Raw genomic sequence first — 15947 nt, 5'->3', positions numbered from 1 at the left:
GAGCCACATTACATCAGCATTACTAATGCAATACCGTTTATCCTCCACATTGTTTCATTCTAGGCAGTCAACTAAAAACGCACGTTGGTATCGATCTGATCTAACATGGAGGGTGAATTGTCTGAGGTCAAAGGCAAACTGCTGCAAGATTTGGGAGACGGATATTTACATTCATACTAAATATATACCTGTTGAATTGGGGCTTTTTCTCGAAGCTTCAGAAACCCTGAGCCCTCCGGGAATTGGGATGGTGAGAATGGTAGGTTTCCAGAAAGTTCGCAAGAAATTAGACTCCATCTAAAGGACTGCTCCATAGGCTCAAGGAACACCCACCCACAAAACCCATCTCCACAACCACCAGATTATCTCACCCGCAAGTGAGACTGCAAGGTTTGGGGGCCCGGCCGTACCACTCGGCGCGGCGCATGGGGGGGTTTCGTGCCCATTTGGCTGCGACTGACCGTTTCCCCGTCGCTTGGTTTTGCCCCTGCTCCCCCTGCGCAGGCACCTACAGTGCGTCAGGCCGGAGCTTTATAGCAGCCGCCTGGGCGGCTCCGCTCGCTGTTTTTCCTCTTTTCTGGTCGTGCGTCATCCCCCGGCTTGCGAAGATGCAGCTCAAACCGATGGAGATTAACCCCGAGGTGAGCGTCGGGTGCATCGCTGCTCGGGGACCGCGGAGCTGAGGGTCAGCCCTGGCCAGGTAGCTGCCTAGATGACCGGCTTTATTTTTGTATTTTTTTCTGTGCATTTGCCTTTCAGATGCTGAACAAAGTGAGTGGCGTCTCGCACTGCCTCTGTCCCCTTCCCCCCGGGAGCGCCGAGGCGGAGGCGCGCATCAGCTCCGGCTGTCTCGCAGGGACCCAGCGGCGTCCCGCGCGCTCCCAGATGCCCTCCGTCTGCCCCTGCATAGGGGTCGCGGGGTGGGGGTGACTCTGCGGAACCGTCCGAGGTGGGAGGGAGGAGGGAGGAGGGGGCTGGGCCCAGATGCGAGTGAGGGCCCGGCTCCCGAGGGCGTGGCGCGGGCCGCGCGGACTCGGGTGCCCGGGCTTCGCGGGAGCCACGTGTGGGCCGCGCTTTGTGCTGTGTCACTGCGCGGGCGGGGGTGGGGAACGAGGCTGGGGGGCGGGGCAGGCCGCAACTCCTCCCAGGCTGGGGTGGGGGCGCCGGCTCGGCCCCGCCCTCCGGCAGGTGCCCGCCCCTCGCGGGTCTCGGAGCCTCTGGCCGCGCTCTTTCCTCTCCGCAGGTGCTGGCCCGGCTGGGGGTCGCTGGCCAGTGGCGCTTCGCGGACGTGCTGGGGCTGGAGGAGGAGGCTCTGGGCTCGGTGCCAGCGCCAGCCTGCGCGCTGCTGCTGCTGTTTCCCCTCACGGCCCAGGTAGGGCGTGGGGCCCGGGGTGCGCGGGCCCGGGTTGGTGCGCGCAGCTTCCAGACCCGAGTGAGGCGTGGAGGACCGTGTAGACTCCCGGCTCCCTCCCCTCCGGGACTGGGCGCCCACACCTGCAGAACTGCCCCCTTTCTGCGGGATATGGGGGGAGATGTCGTGGTACCTACTCATTGGTGGTTAGAGAATTTACTGGCTCCTCGCTCGTCCATCCAGCGTTGCCTTGAATTTCAAAGAGAAGAAGCAGCATCTCTGTTCCGTCATCTCAGTTACAAAGAAAGAATTCATGTTCTTCATAAGTTCACTGGAACCTGCGCTTTTCAGAGCCTTCCACTTCAAGGAATGGCTGGCTGGTTGTTTCCCTTTAAGGGCTGAGAACTGTCAGTTTCTTGTTTGGTTTTCAGACTCCCACCTTGCATTAAAATGGGGGGGGGGGTGGCCAGTGGACTTGTCTAAGCCACAGGGAAACAATAGGTTTTTTAATGCTCCCTCTCTACTCAGGTCTTTGGTGGCCTTGGGTTTCTTCCCTATAACATGCACACTGGGTTTTTAGCCTCTTCGATGTGTGTGTGGTTTTTTTGTTTGTTTTTCAAGCGTAATCATTTGTGTGGGGGGATCTCCTTCCACCTCCTGTCTTTCCTCTCTGACCCTGTAGCTAAGTGAAATAGGTGGGCATTAAAGCAGTTTTAGAAACACCTTTTCATTTTCCTTTAGATGGTCTTCCTCCTACAAGTGTGCATGGATGTATGTACCTCAAAGACTGAGCGTCAGATATAAAAAGGTAGCTGGGATGATTGTTGTCTTGCAATGTATGAAATCCCACTAACTGTCCTGGGATTGTCTGCCTCCTGTTGCTGTCCCTGATTTGGGAGTGGTGAAATCTGCATTAACAAAACTCCCCGGGGCAGTAGCTTTTGGGGCTACATTCCAAACACTGTAAGCTTTAACTGAAGCACCACCATGCTAGGGCTGGGCGTTCTAGAAGCATCCTCAGCATAAATTATTAAGCCCTATGGGAAGTTGCATTCCTCCTGGTAAATGGGCTATTGTGAATTTAAAAACCCTTATTAAAGCTACTAGGATAATCTCCCTGTCCTGTTTTTTATTGCAAAGCCTTTACTTGGGTAAACTGGAGTGGCCAAATAATTGCAAGTCAAATTAGCTTCCCTTTTGACCCAATCAAACACCATCTCTCGTTTGAGCCTCTCCCAGAGCTCGCTCTTTAGAGGCTCCATGATGACTCGGAGATTTTGAACGGCACTCACCGGCAAGGCCTCTGGGAGGCAGTGGTGCATCGTGTTTGTCTTTCAAAGGCCCACTGCTTTTTACAGGATGAGGCTGCACTTGTTTTGGTTTGACTCATCTGGATTCTTAGTCCTTTAGCTCTAATTGGGGAAGTCAGATTTATTGAGCACCCAGTCTGTGACACAGAACACCAATTAGGCTAAACACTGAAGCAAACTCAAAAGTTGAGGTTTGTATGTTGACTTCTGAATAAGCTGATGTTAATTTAGAAAGCATCTGATTTTGTCTGAGAGTGTTATGAAATCCTAACTGGACTAGTTCTTTTTTTTAAAGATTTTATTTGAGAGAGGCAGACCGAGCACAAGCGGGGGGAGGGGCAGAGGGAGAAGCAGACTCTCTGCTGAGCAAGGAGCCCAACGCAGGACTTGATCCCAGAACCCTGGGATCCCAGCAGAAGGCAGGCGCCTAACGGACTGAGCCACCCAGCTACCAACTAACTGGACCAGTTCTAAAATAGTAGTTTTAAGTGATAATGAAATATTTGCAAAAGTATCTCTATGTAAGAGCTCAAACATATAGAGAATGGTGCTATCCCGTTAAAAAGCAAAAACAGAAAAGTGAAAATCCTTAACAGCCCATGAGTAGTAACTCATTTCAGAGATGTGATAGATTTTTGATAGAATTTCCTATGAGTTGCCTTACAGAACGGGAGATCTTTTTCGTCTGATGGTGTCACAGACAAGGCTTAAATTTCAGTTATGTATATAGTGATGCAGAGCGACTAGAATTACAAATATACTTCAGGGGCACCTGGCTGGTTCAGTGGGTGGAGTGTGCAACTCTTGATCTCAGGGGTTATAAGTCTGAGCCTCACATTGGGTGTAGAGATTACTTAAAATCTTAAAAAAAAAAAAAAAAAAAAAAAAAACAAAAACAAAAAGGAAGCATGCTTTTGATGTTCTGTCCAATTATACTGGTTATGAGACATTAGTGTTTCTATGGCATTGGCACCATGCTTTTTTTTTTTTTTTAAGATTTTTATTTATTTATTTGACAGATCATGAGTAAGCAGAGAGGCAGGCAGAGAGGGGGGAAGCAGGTTCCCCACCGAGCGGAGAGCCCAGTGTGGAGTTCAATCCCAGGACCCTGGGATCATGACCTCAGCTGAAGGCAGAGGCTTAACCCACTGAGCCACCCAGGTGCCCTGGCACCATGCTTTTAATTGAGAAGTCCTACCTTTAAGGTCTGAAATTTATTAATGAAAGGTCCAAACAAGCCCACTAAATTACTGTACAAAGAGCAGATGGATTCTTTGAGGAAAACTATTCCCTAGTCTCAATTTACTGATCTCTTCTGACTCCCCCTCCACCCCCCCCCATTGTTAATCTGTTCTCAAAATGTATTGTTGACAAGGACAAGCGTCAGGTCTACCTCTTGTAGGATGAGAAGATTTTATGAAACCACAGCCCAGGACCCTAGGTCAGTTGTCTTTCCTCCCCCCCCCCCCCCCCAAAAAAAGTGAGGGAACAATTTCTTTAAATTGCTCCTTTCAGCAGTTAAGTCTTGTTTTGTACTTGTTATTGAAAAGAAGTGTACGTGGACGCAGTAGAAGTAGGTCTTCAAAGAATGCTGGGATAGAGACAAAGCTTGATTGGGGTCCTGTGTGAAGTACAGTTGGTGGTGTTTAAGGACAACAAGAAAATGAACCTGCCTGTTCTTCTGACTCAGAAGACATGCATTTTCAAGCTAAAAGATTGCAGTGGCGTCTAGACCAATCCTTGGGCAACATCCAAGGCCATGACCGCACTGCAGCATCAGGGTGGAGTCTCAGAACCTCTCAGAACCCTACGGGCTGGCTTGGGTGTGGGAGGCAGACGGGCGAGTCTCCGGGCGCTGGCCAACACCTAGAACCGGGGCTCCTGGTCACACATCCCACTTGCGTTTCCATTTAGGTGGTAGAACTCGCTGTGCCTCCGTCTGTTAGTGCTTTGCATTTTCATTTGAGATAGAAAAATGTTTTATATTCCCAGCATGAGAACTTCAGGAAAAAACAGATCGAAGAGCTGAAGGGACAAGCGGTCAGTCCCAAGGTGTACTTCATGAAGCAGACCATTGGCAACTCCTGTGGGACCATCGGGCTCATCCATGCCGTGGCCAATAACCAAGACAAACTGGAGTTTGGTGAGTGGGTTTTGAGGGCAGTCCTCTTGTTGATCTCTAGTTAACCATATCTTGTCATCCCCCTAACCCCCAGGGGTCTGTTGAGCAAAGTCACTGCCTTACATTTTTCTGAAACCTCCTAATCTGGATGGAACCAGTAGGCAGATTAATGATTGATTCTCTTCTGAGGGAAGGAAACGCCTTTTCCAAGAAATACTGTCTAGCTTCTTCCACCCGGAGGGGAAGAGGGAGTGAGGGGCAGTTCTGTGCTCCTTCTCTGCATAGGCTCTACCACTGGCATGCTGCAAGTTGGGGTGATTCTTACGTGCTTCTGTTCCATTCTCGATGATTCGAAAGAAGTGGAGATGAGGTTAAACCATAAAACATGAACCCTCAGGACCTGTCTCTAATGGTTCTGGGTCTCTTAAGCAACAGGAGAACCGAAGTAGTATAGGGCAGCTGGACAAGGATACCGTGAAAATTGCTGCAGGAAAATGTGGTGGCAGCTTGCCACCGTGAAAGGATCCAGCCGGGAGCCTAGTCCAGTCTGGGGTCTTTAGCTCACTTCCCATGAATGTTCTGGAGGAAAGGGAAGAAAGGATTGTCAGAAGCACAATGAGCAGCCCTAAATTATATGAGAAGACACGGTATAATGTGTGCTTAGCGGCCAAGGGTCAGCGAACTTTCTTAAAAGGTGAGAGTAAATCTTCTAGGGCTTTGAGGGCCGTTTGGTCTCGTCTTTGTAGCTCAAAGGCAGCCCCAGGCAAGATCTAAACCAGTGGATGTGGCTGTGTTCCAATAATACAAAAATAGGCATGGTACTTTGCCAACTCCCGACTTAGGCAGTGGATGGAGGTAGCTAAGAATGGAATAATTTCAGCGAATAGTCCATGGTGTTACTTGGAGCAGGTCGGATACTTCTTTAATTTTTTTTTTTTTTTAAGCAAGGTAAGTGTGGCCAAAACTACTGCCGGTATACTTCCCAAATTTAAAAAAAAAAAAAAATTTGGCCATAAAGATCCAATTTTTCTAGAACTCAATTTTTCATATTAAACAGTATTTCATATTTCAGTTTTTCATATTAACTTGCCATATTAAGGAGGTAGAGCTTGAGCCTTTACTTCTTCTGCAGTAAGTCTCACATTAGAGTCCTGTGTTCGGAAGGTCAGCAGAGCTTGTGGAACTCTCATAGCTGTGGTCATGATCGTCCCACAGAAAAGTTACTGGAGTCCCAGCCCTCCCCGTAAAGTGAAGAGGATTCCTTCCAAATTTTACGTGGTCTTTACTTAACTAATTTTTTGAGTTTAGAGCTGAAAGTTTGAATATGGTCTTTGAAATACAAGTCATTCTTGCTCTAGCCACGTTGTTTCCTAGACTCAGCTGCATTGAGCAGTGACAAAATGCTTAGGCCAAACTGTCAGCCGGTCCTTTGTCCCTGGGCCCCGCTAGTAGGCGCTTTACATTTGTTACGACCCTTGGGTTAGTGTCTGTCTGGATAACCATACTACTGAGACTGCATTTTCTAAGTAAAAAAAATCTTGGTTTGAGAACCATTATTAGACTAGAATGTCATGGTGCCACATGGGATCGTGTAGATAACAGCAATTAGAAGAGTGCCGTGCTGGGCTGGCTCAGTGCATAGAGCGTCCAACTCCTAAATCTCTGGCTCATGAGTTCGAGTCCCCTGTCAAGCATAGAGATTGTAAATCTTTAAAATAAACAAAAACAAAAAACAACCAGCGTTAGACAAGATAGTTCCTGCCTTTATGTTAAGACAGATCTCACAAATACATGTTCCAAGTACATCAGCAGCATAACGAGGGTGATGAGGGGTTTGAAAGGGGAGCGTGAGGTGGGAGGGGAACAAGGGCAGGGATGGCAGGGGAGAGAGGCAGGAGAGGGCTTGGCCTGGAGGAGCAGAGAGTTCGTCGGCTTGAATGCAGGGAGAAGGGACTGCTTTGAAAGAGGTTGAGGCAGAAAGGGACAGCTCATCCACCTCGTCCGTGGCCACGGGAAAGACTTAAGTCGCCAAACATGGCTGCGTAAGAGCCTAAGTGTGTTGTAAGTGTGCACCCATTTACACTATTCTATCTATACTAATAAGCTCTTGGTTTTTTTTTGTTTTTTTTTTTTTTTTTTTTTTTAAAGAGGATGGGTCCGTCCTAAAACAGTTTCTTTCGGAAACAGAGAAGCTGTCCCCTGAAGACCGAGCAAAATGCTTTGAAAAGAACGAGGTAGGAAGAGAACTTGTGGAGCATCAGCATCAGCTTTAAGGGACTACAGAGGATCTTGTGCTAATTATTCCCTCTCGTCTGCAGGCCATTCAGGCAGCCCATGACGCTGTGGCACAGGAAGGCCAATGTCGGGTAAATGCAATTACAGATCGGGGCCGGGCTACCCGGGTGCCATCTGTGTCACCCCTGAACTACATACAATGAACCTCTTACCTGAACACAGCAGACCTCTCCACCCAAGGCTAATTAAGCCCAAGGAAGCCCAGAAAATTCTACCAGAATCATGCTTTGACCAGACCCGTTCATTAAAATGGCTCTTTGGGAATCTGATTGGCAGTAAACATGGTCTTGAGTAAATTCAAACAGTACTTTGTTCAGTTCCAAATGATTCTAAGAGAGGAAGCCCCCCTCCTGGCAACTGAGCATTTCACATACTCCTCCCGTAGACTGTTGGAGCAGGTAAGATTACCAGCAGGGACTGACGGTCTCTAGAAGGCTTGAGTATATCGTGAATCTGAACACAATCCTGCAGTCAGCTGTTAATTTAGGTTAAAGTTTGTATCAGTGCCTTTATAATTGCTGTTGGCCCTGCCACTTTCTAATCTTGACCTTGGGTGAGATACTCAATCCTCCCTAAGCCTGAATTTCCTCCTCAGTAAAAAGTCCTAGCTTTCTGGTAGTTACTATATTTATCTTGATCGATGAGGGTTTTATGACAGTCTTATAATATTGTCTAGTATATAAAAAAGAGGTACATGTTAGCTATACTAATTTAAAATAATACATAAGCAAGTCTGAGCATATTATACTTAAAGAGGGACAATTTATTAACAGATTAAGTTCTCTTAAAATCATATTGCAAAATTTGTGTATTAAGTCAATACATTATACATTTTGAACTTAATACAATATTATGTCAATTATCTCAGTAAAGCTAAAGACAAATTTTTTTTTTATTTTTATTTTTTTTAATTTATTTATTTTTTAAACATAATATCTTTTTATCCCCAGGGGTACAGGTCTGTGAATCGCCAGGTTTACACACTTCACAGCACTCACCATAGCACATACCCTCCCCAATGTCCGTAATCCCACCCCCCCAACCCCCCTCCCCCCATTAACCCTCAGTTTGTTTTGTGAGATTAAGAGTCACTTATGGTTTGTAAAGACAGAAATTTTTAATACAATATATAGTGCAATCAAAACTCATCATCAAAAATATTTCTTGACTCTCTTCAGGTAGACGACAAAGTGAATTTTCATTTTATTCTGTTTAACAACGTGGATGGCCATCTCTATGAACTTGGTAGGTTTCACTCCAATTTTGGAGCCCCCTACAGTTTTAGGCATTCCTTCTGATGAAATTATTCTTACAGTTTTGGTGCGTAACTTTGTGGCACTTAGTGTATCTTTGACCACAAAACCAGCACACTGTATTCTCATTGGGGCCCTTAACCCTTTATCTCACACTTCTGCCACCCATCAGGCAATGACCTGTGGAAGGAGTGGTTTTAGTCACAGACCGGTAAAGAGATCTGTGCCATTTGAAGGCATCCGTGTTCAGCTTTCCTCTTCCCACCTTCCAGTACACACAACCAGTACAGGCTCTCCAGCAGCGTCCTGACAAGGAATACTTTTGGAAAAAGATAAATGCCTCAATGTAAAAGAATTTGGACATGCTGGGGGCTGCTTTCTCTTAGCTGGTATTTGCTAACAGGAAAGATGGGCCTCCTGGTACAAGTCCTCCCCTTTGTATTAACAGAGGAAGAGAATTACCTATAAGCAGACCAGAGCAAAGGATACTTGGGGCCAGTCAGCAGTCACTGAGGGGCAGTGAAGTCTGAAGGATCCCTTCTTGGCTCCATCTTCCTGACACCTCAGAGGCTGCATCTGCCTTTTATTCTGGGCTCCTTCCCAGGAGATGTGGCCCAAGCCTTTCTGTTAGGGTGGCCACTTTGGGCTTGTATGGTCCTGTTGCTTGAGGATTAGAATTGCCCTGGGTGGACCCTAGGAACACTTGAAGCTCCTTTCCAGCGACTGCTTCTGACCAGCCCATCTCTGTGGGAGTGGCAGTGGAAGATGGAAAACTTCTCTTGAGGCCGGGTAAGCACAGCAGTCAGAGCATCTGCAGAGAAAGTTGAGCTGCCTGGCTTCTCTGTTCCAGATGGACGAATGCCTTTCCCGGTAAACCACGGCACCAGTTCAGAGGACTCCTTGCTGCAGGTAATCTCTGGAAGCCCTCTTCCCCTGAGGCCCCCCTTTCTTTGGCCATACTGTCTCAGGGGCTAATACTTTTTCTGGGCAGTAGGCACCCATCATCTGGGTGAATAGTCTTCAGGGCTTAAAGCGTATTTTGGTAATTCTGTCTACCGTATTTTCTAGCAAATGGTCTTAAACAGGATCCCCCAGAGCAGCCGTGACTAATCTGCATCGTGTGCTGACTTCAGTCCAGGGTTGGAATTAGCCAGAAAGCTATGGATGGCTTTACTTCCTTGTGGGATTAAGGTGACCATTGTCCTCTTGTCAGATCACATCCCAGCTAAGGACTTCAGGGACAGAAACCCAAGCCTCTCCTAATCCCTCTCACACTGCTGGATTCGGGTCGGTCTCGCAGGTGGTATACTGTGGCTTCCGGTTAGGCCGTCAGCTTCAGTTTCTTCTCCCTTGGGCCGCTGTTACAGGGCGAGAGGAGCAGATTCAAAACCTGTCTCCGGGGGCGCCTGGGTGGCTCAGTGGGTTGGGCCGCTGCCTTCAGCTCAGGTCATGATCTCAGGGTCCTGGGATCGAGTCCCGCATCGGGCTCTCTGCTCGGCAGGAAGCCTGCTTCCTCCTCTCTCTCTCTGCGCCTGCCTCTCTGCCTACTTGTGATATCTCTCTGTCAAATAAATAAATAAAATCTTAAAAAAAAATAAAAAAAAAAAAAAACCTGTCTCTGATATAAGATCCAGGATCCCTGTCCTTACTGTCAGTGACTCCAGAAACCTCTTAATTCTGGACAAGGGCTGATAGATTGCCTGAGGCCCCTCCCCCCTAAAAACAAGTCTCCTGGAATTGAATCAATTTACTGTTCTGAAGGGAAGTTGTTTAATTGTGATTCCATAAAGAGCCAGGTAGAAAGTATTTTAAAAATAGGCTTTGTGTGGTACTGGGCTCTGTTGCTAAGCCAGGCATACATCAGGGATATTGTGGGTTCAGGTCCAGACCATTGCAGTAAAGCGAATGTTGCAGTGAAGCGAGTTATAAATGAGATGTTTCATTCGCGGTGCAGATAGATGTTCTGTTTAAACGATACTGTAGTCTGTTAAGTGTACACTGGCTTATTGTCTAAAGGAGCAGCGTACATATTTTAATGAAAAACATCTCATTTCGGAAAAAAACACCTGCCATCATCTGAGCTTTCCGAGTTGCGAAGTTTTTGCTGGTGGAGGTCTTGCCTCCTGCCTTGCTGTGGATGGCTGCTCAAGGCAGGGGAGGCTGTGTCAAGTTCTTTAAATAAAAGAGCAGTGAAGCTGGCTGCCTCTGTCGGTTTTCCTTTCAGGAATGTTTTCTCTGTAGTGGGCGGTGCTTTCTGTAGTGGGTGGTGCTTTTGATAGAGAATTTTACTCGCAGTAGAACGGCTTTTAAAATTGGAGCCGATCCTCTGAGACTCCCACTGCTGCTGTAACAACTTAGTTTATGTCGTTTTCTAGCCCCTAAAGCCTCTTCCGTTGTCATTTCAACAGTCTTCACAGCTTCTTTGCCAGGAATAGATCCCATCTCAAGAAACCACTTTCTTTGTTCACCGTGAGAAGCACGTTATCTGTTCAGATTTTCTCCTGAGGCTGCAGCAGTCCGTCCCACCCTCTGGCTCTGCTTCTCACTCCAGTTCTCTTGCTCTTCTGGCTCTTTCCACCACATCTGCTGGCACTTCTTTCTCTGAGTCTTGAACACTGCAAAGTCCTCCCTGAGGGGTGGAATCCGCTTCTCCCAGACTCCTGTTAATATTTGATCTCTTTCCATGAATCCAGAATGTTCTCAATGGCATCTAGAATGGTGAATCGTTTGCAGAAGGTTTTTTATTTACCCAGCTCCATTAGAGGAATCTCTCTCTATGGCAGCGGTAGCCTTACGAAATTTATTTTTTAAATAATAAGACTTGCAAGTTGAAATGACTTGTTGATTCCTGGGGCTGTGGAATGGATATTACTTAGTAGGCATGAAAACAGCACTAATCTTGTCCAGCTCCATCAGAACTGGGGTGACGGGGGGCACTGTCCATGACCGATCATATTTTGAAAGAAATCCTTTTTTTCTGAGCTGTAGGTCTCAAGGGTGGGCTCAAAATATTCAGTAAACCATGTTGTAGACAGATAGGCTGCCATCCAGGCTTTGTTTTTCCACTGATAGAGTCCAGGCAGAGTAGACGTAGCCTACTTCTAAGGGCCCTCGGGTTTTCAGAATGGTCAGTGAGCATTGGCCTCAACTTAAAATCCCCAGCTGCATTAGCCACTAGCAGGGGAGCCTGTCCTTAGAAGCTTTGAACCCAGCCATTGACTTCTCTGCTCTAGCTTAAAAAGTCCTCAGTGGCATCCTCTTCCAGTAGAAGTGTAGGTCATTCATGTGGGAAGTCTGTTGCTAAGTGGAGTCGCCTGTGTTAATGACCTTGGTTAATCTTGTGGATAATGTGCTGTAGCTTCTCCATCTGCCCTTGCTGCTTCCCCCTCGTTCTTTGATGTTACGGAGATGGCTTCTTGCCTTAAACTTGGACCGACCTCGGCCAGCCTCAGACTTCTCTGCAGCTTCGTCACCTCTCTCAGCCTCCACAGAACTGAGAGTTAGGGCCTCGCTCTGGATTAGGCTGTGGCTGAGGGGAATGTTGTGGCTGGTTTCATCTTCTATCTGGACCACTCACAACTTTCTCCATATGAGCAGTAAGGCTGTTCTGCTTTCTTATCATTCATGTGGTCTCTGGAATAGCCCTTTTAATTTCCTTTAAGAACTTTTCCTTTGCATTCACAACTTGGCTAACTCTTGGGCACACGAGTCCTCGCTCTTGGCCTGTCTCCACTTTCAACATGCCTTCCTTCCCGAGCATAACCCTTCCTAGCTCTGGATTTAAAGTGAGAGATGGGGGCCTTTTCCTTTCATATGAACACATTAGAGGCCACCGTAGGGTTATTAACCGGCGTAATTTCAATATTGTCTCGGAACAGGGAGGGGAGAGAGACATGTTGGGGAAAGCTGGTGTCCGGAGCCATGGGAATGCACACGTGTATTGATGAAGGTTGCTGTCTTGTGCGGATGTGGTTTGTAGCACCCTCAAACGAAGACAGTGACCTCAAATGTCACTAATTATAGATCATAACAAATACAATAAAGTTTAAAATACCGCAAGAATCACCACAATGTGACACGGAAATCCAAAGCAAGAAAATGCCATTGAGAAAAGGCACCGATAGACTTGCTTGATGGAGGGCTGCTGCAGACTTTACGTTTGTAAAAACTCAACCTCTGAGAAGGGCGGGAAGACGAAGTGCGATAAAATGAGGTCTGCTTGTGTCGTGTTCGGCTGTCAGAGCCATGGCACAGCCTGTGGACTGTGTCTGAGTGACTGTGTAGCTCGTTAAACTTTATTCTAACAACAGGCAGCTGGCTGCATTTTGACCCTGGTGCTAGAGGCGGTTCTCAGTGACTTCTCGCCTCTAGAGCATGCATTTGATGAGGCTCTGAGGTAGTGATTATATCCACATTTTACAGGTGAGGAAACTGAGGTACTGGGTTAAGTGATGTTCAGGGTCAGTGGCTTAAATGGCAAAACCGTGGTTCAAATCTGGGCAGTCCTCGCGCCACTGTTCAGTACTGCCTTTTTGGGTAATAGACCTGGCCTGGGAACGTCTAAACCTTGTGACCTCAAGGTGGACCACTAGTGTGGACCAAGTTATGCCACAGAAGGAGGGAGGGTCACTTTCTCTAGCCTTCTGTCAGTTACACCTGAGATCAGTTAGAGCCAATTCTCGGGTATATGAGGGGCATTTGGGAGTAGGAATATGGAATGAGAAACAGATCTGGAAAAGCAGGATTGAGGGGGGTTTGGGAGGCAGAATTTACTTAGGGGAGAGAGGAAGAGGCAGAACTTCTGGAGATAACCCATTTGGGGGAAAGACTGGTCCTTCAAATCTCTAAAATACTATAGTAAACATTGCTAATACCATAAAAATGTACCCCACACAGGGTGCTGAAACTGTTACTTGAGTAGAATTTACGAGGTGTGGGGAAAGTAAAACAGTTTAAAAAATAATAAAAATTAGTTGGAATCTCATTTAAAATTATATGGAATAAAAACCAGCATCTTAGTGAAAATTCTTGTCCTGAATAAGGCTGGTTGTATGTGGTTAAAGCTGTTCTAGGTTGTCTGAACTCTATGGTTTATTATTGCTAAACTGGTAAGAAATTACATAAACTGGGGCACCTGGGTGGCTCAGTCGTTAAGCGTCTGCTTCTGCTCAGTTTGTGATCCCAGGGTCCTGGGATTGAGCCCAGCATCTGGCTCCCTGCTCAGCAGGAAGCCTGCTTCTCCCTTTCCCCCTCGCTTGTATTCCTTCTTTCCCCTGCCCTTGTCAAATAAATTAATAAAATCTTAAAAAAAAAAAACCTACATAAACTTAACCCATGAATTCAGAGGTCACGTCACTGCTTTATAGACACAACTTTAATGGCTGTCATCCCTGTGGGTACTACAGGAAAGGTCTGGAATGCCAATATATTAAAAATTCTGATAGAGAATGAGATATGTAGATGTCAATCTAGAATTTCCCTCTAGTTTTTACAGGTGGTTCTAAAGCAGGAGCAAAATTCTGGGTGTGGCTGATGCCTTTTAAGGGCCAAACTCGTGGATTTGATGGTTTTTAGAGCTTGGAAATGATGTGTCATGACTGTGCTGTCCTCTTAAAGGTCTTTAATTTCATATGGTTTGTGGAGCGGTCTTTCCACTGGACTGTTTACAAATGAAACTGATTGATATTCACTATGCCAAGGCATTTAACCCTAGAATTAGGGATCATTTTTTTTCTATTACCAATTTTTGTAATCTGGGTCTTGGAACTAGTAACACATGTCATTCCACCATTCGTGACCCATTAACACCTGGAACACCAGGTATTTAAAGCTGTTCTGTGAAATGTTTACTTGAAAGAAATTCGTGTTTACTTGAAATTTCTTGAGGCCTAAGAGAACTCTGTCCTGTGCAGAGAACTCTTAGGCCTTATGGGAGAGGGGATCTATTTTTTTTCACCTTGTTGCGATTTGAGGAAAAGTACACTCCTAGTGTATGTAGTTTTGTTGTCGAAACCAGGCACGGGGTGAAGGAGGCCCAGGGCACTTGGTGGAAGTCATTAAAAAGTCAGAGCTTCCAAAGTCAAGTCTGTGTCATGGGTTCTTGTCTTGCCCATCACCTGATTTTTTTAGTTTTTTAATTTTTTGTTATTATTGTTATTATTTGGTCTGAAGCCAGTCCTGGTTTGCAAGTTTAATGGGGGGTTTGAAGTTGATCAGGGTGACCTCTGAGCCGTACCGTTTCACTTTTCTGATGAAACTTCCTTTTGAGCCTCTGATGTTTGGATATGAATGACCTTTCTCCTTTCAGGATGCCGCCAAGGTCTGCAGAGAATTCACGGAGCGTGAGCAAGGGGAGGTCCGCTTTTCTGCGGTGGCACTCTGCAAGGCGGCCTAATGCCCTGGGCGGGGGACGTAGCCTTTTCCCCCATCTTCCCCTTCTGTGTGAAACCTACCCCCACCAACGCAGTCCAAAATGCTTCCGTACTTGTGGAACACAGCTGTTCTTTGGTTCTGCAGATAAGCTCCTCCCCCCCCCCCCCCCCCCCACCCCCCACTCTAGCAGAGCCCAGCTGTCGAGCGAGCAAGGTTTGGTATAAGCCTCAGATGGCGAAGCATTCCCCCCCCATGTATGTATTGTACCTCAATAGCTAATGCTTTAAATGGCCACTTTGGTTTGCGTCTGTAAATTAAGGCCTTGGATGTGGTTTAATTGTTTGTCCTTAAAAGAAATAAAACTTTTCTGCTGAGTAAGAGATGAGCTTCAACTGGTTTCTACTTTCTCTTTGACCTTCCCTTCCAAGGCTATATGATTGTCTTCCATGGAACCAACTCCTAGGGCACAAGTAGAATTACCATAAAAATAGTATTGGTTCAGTGTCTCCAGACTTCTTCTATTCAGTCATTCATTCCATTTATTTTAAAGATTTTCGGTAATCTTCACACCCAGGCTGGGGCTTGAACTCACAACCTGGAGATCAAGAGTCACATGCTCTACCGACTAAGGCAGCCATATATACATTTATATTGCTTTGTATACCTGTGGACTAAAAAAACTCTAAATAGACCTCATTTTAGATGAATTTTGGATTTGCAGAAGATTGAGAAGCTCTTACAGAGTTCCCATTTATTCCTCCTCCATTTTGTCTCTTAACATAACATCTCACTTTAGTTTTTTTTTTTTTTTTTAGTTTTTTTTTTCTTTTAGTTTTTTTTGTTAAAATGAACCCATCTTTGTCTTTCTGTGAACTCCAGTCCACAGCTTCTTCAGATTTCCCTCAAGTCTTGACCCAGTGCCCTTTTTCTGTTCCAGGAGCCCATCCAGGACACTATTTTACATTTAGTCGTCATGTCTCATTGGGTTCCTCTTAGGTGTGATCAGTTCTCAGATTTTTGTTTTTGAGGACTTGACAGTTTTGAGGGGGACAAGTGTTGTACATGATGGCCCTCTGCTGGGCTGTGTCCAGTGTTCTTCTCATAATTAGACTAAGGCTGTGAATCCAGCTTCCAAGTGAAGGATGTTTTGGTTCCTGGGAGGAAAATGATCACTACTATTGACATTCTTTTAATGTAAAGAAACAAAATTTTCAGTGATTCAGATGATTCTAATGGCTCAGAGT

General features: G+C 46.2%; 1 protein-coding gene across 1 annotated transcript; it reads left to right on the top strand.

The window, feature by feature from the left end:
• The first annotated feature begins 531 nt into the window (after window positions 1-531).
• LOC111148969 (ubiquitin C-terminal hydrolase L1) lies at window positions 532-15095 on the top strand. The gene is made up of 9 exons (XM_022505821.1): window positions 532-641; window positions 760-771; window positions 1244-1372; window positions 4654-4804; window positions 6932-7017; window positions 7102-7149; window positions 8257-8323; window positions 9182-9240; window positions 14639-15095. The coding sequence occupies exons 1-9, from the start codon at window positions 609-611 to the stop codon at window positions 14723-14725; spliced, it is 672 nt and encodes a 223-aa protein (XP_022361529.1). The 5' UTR covers window positions 532-608; the 3' UTR covers window positions 14726-15095.
• Window positions 15096-15947: the final 852 nt, after the last annotated feature.

Source organism: Enhydra lutris, unplaced genomic scaffold, assembly GCF_002288905.1.
Source record: "Enhydra lutris kenyoni isolate GAN:26980312 unplaced genomic scaffold, ASM228890v2 scaffoldscaffold21, whole genome shotgun sequence".
NCBI lineage: Eukaryota > Metazoa > Chordata > Mammalia > Carnivora > Mustelidae > Enhydra > Enhydra lutris.
Note: the sequence above shows the minus strand (reverse complement) of the source record. Positions and strands in the feature narration are given on the sequence as shown.

Excerpts from the sequence above, each read along its gene's own strand:
- LOC111148969 (XM_022505821.1), top strand. The coding sequence starts at position 609 with ATGCAGCTCAAACCGATGGAGATTAACCCCGAG. Across the intron at positions 8,324-9,181 it reads TGGCCATCTCTATGAACTTG|ATGGACGAATGCCTTTCCCG; the intron begins GTAGGTTTCACT and ends TCTCTGTTCCAG. Across the intron at positions 9,241-14,638 it reads CAGAGGACTCCTTGCTGCAG|GATGCCGCCAAGGTCTGCAG; the intron begins GTAATCTCTGGA and ends TTCTCCTTTCAG.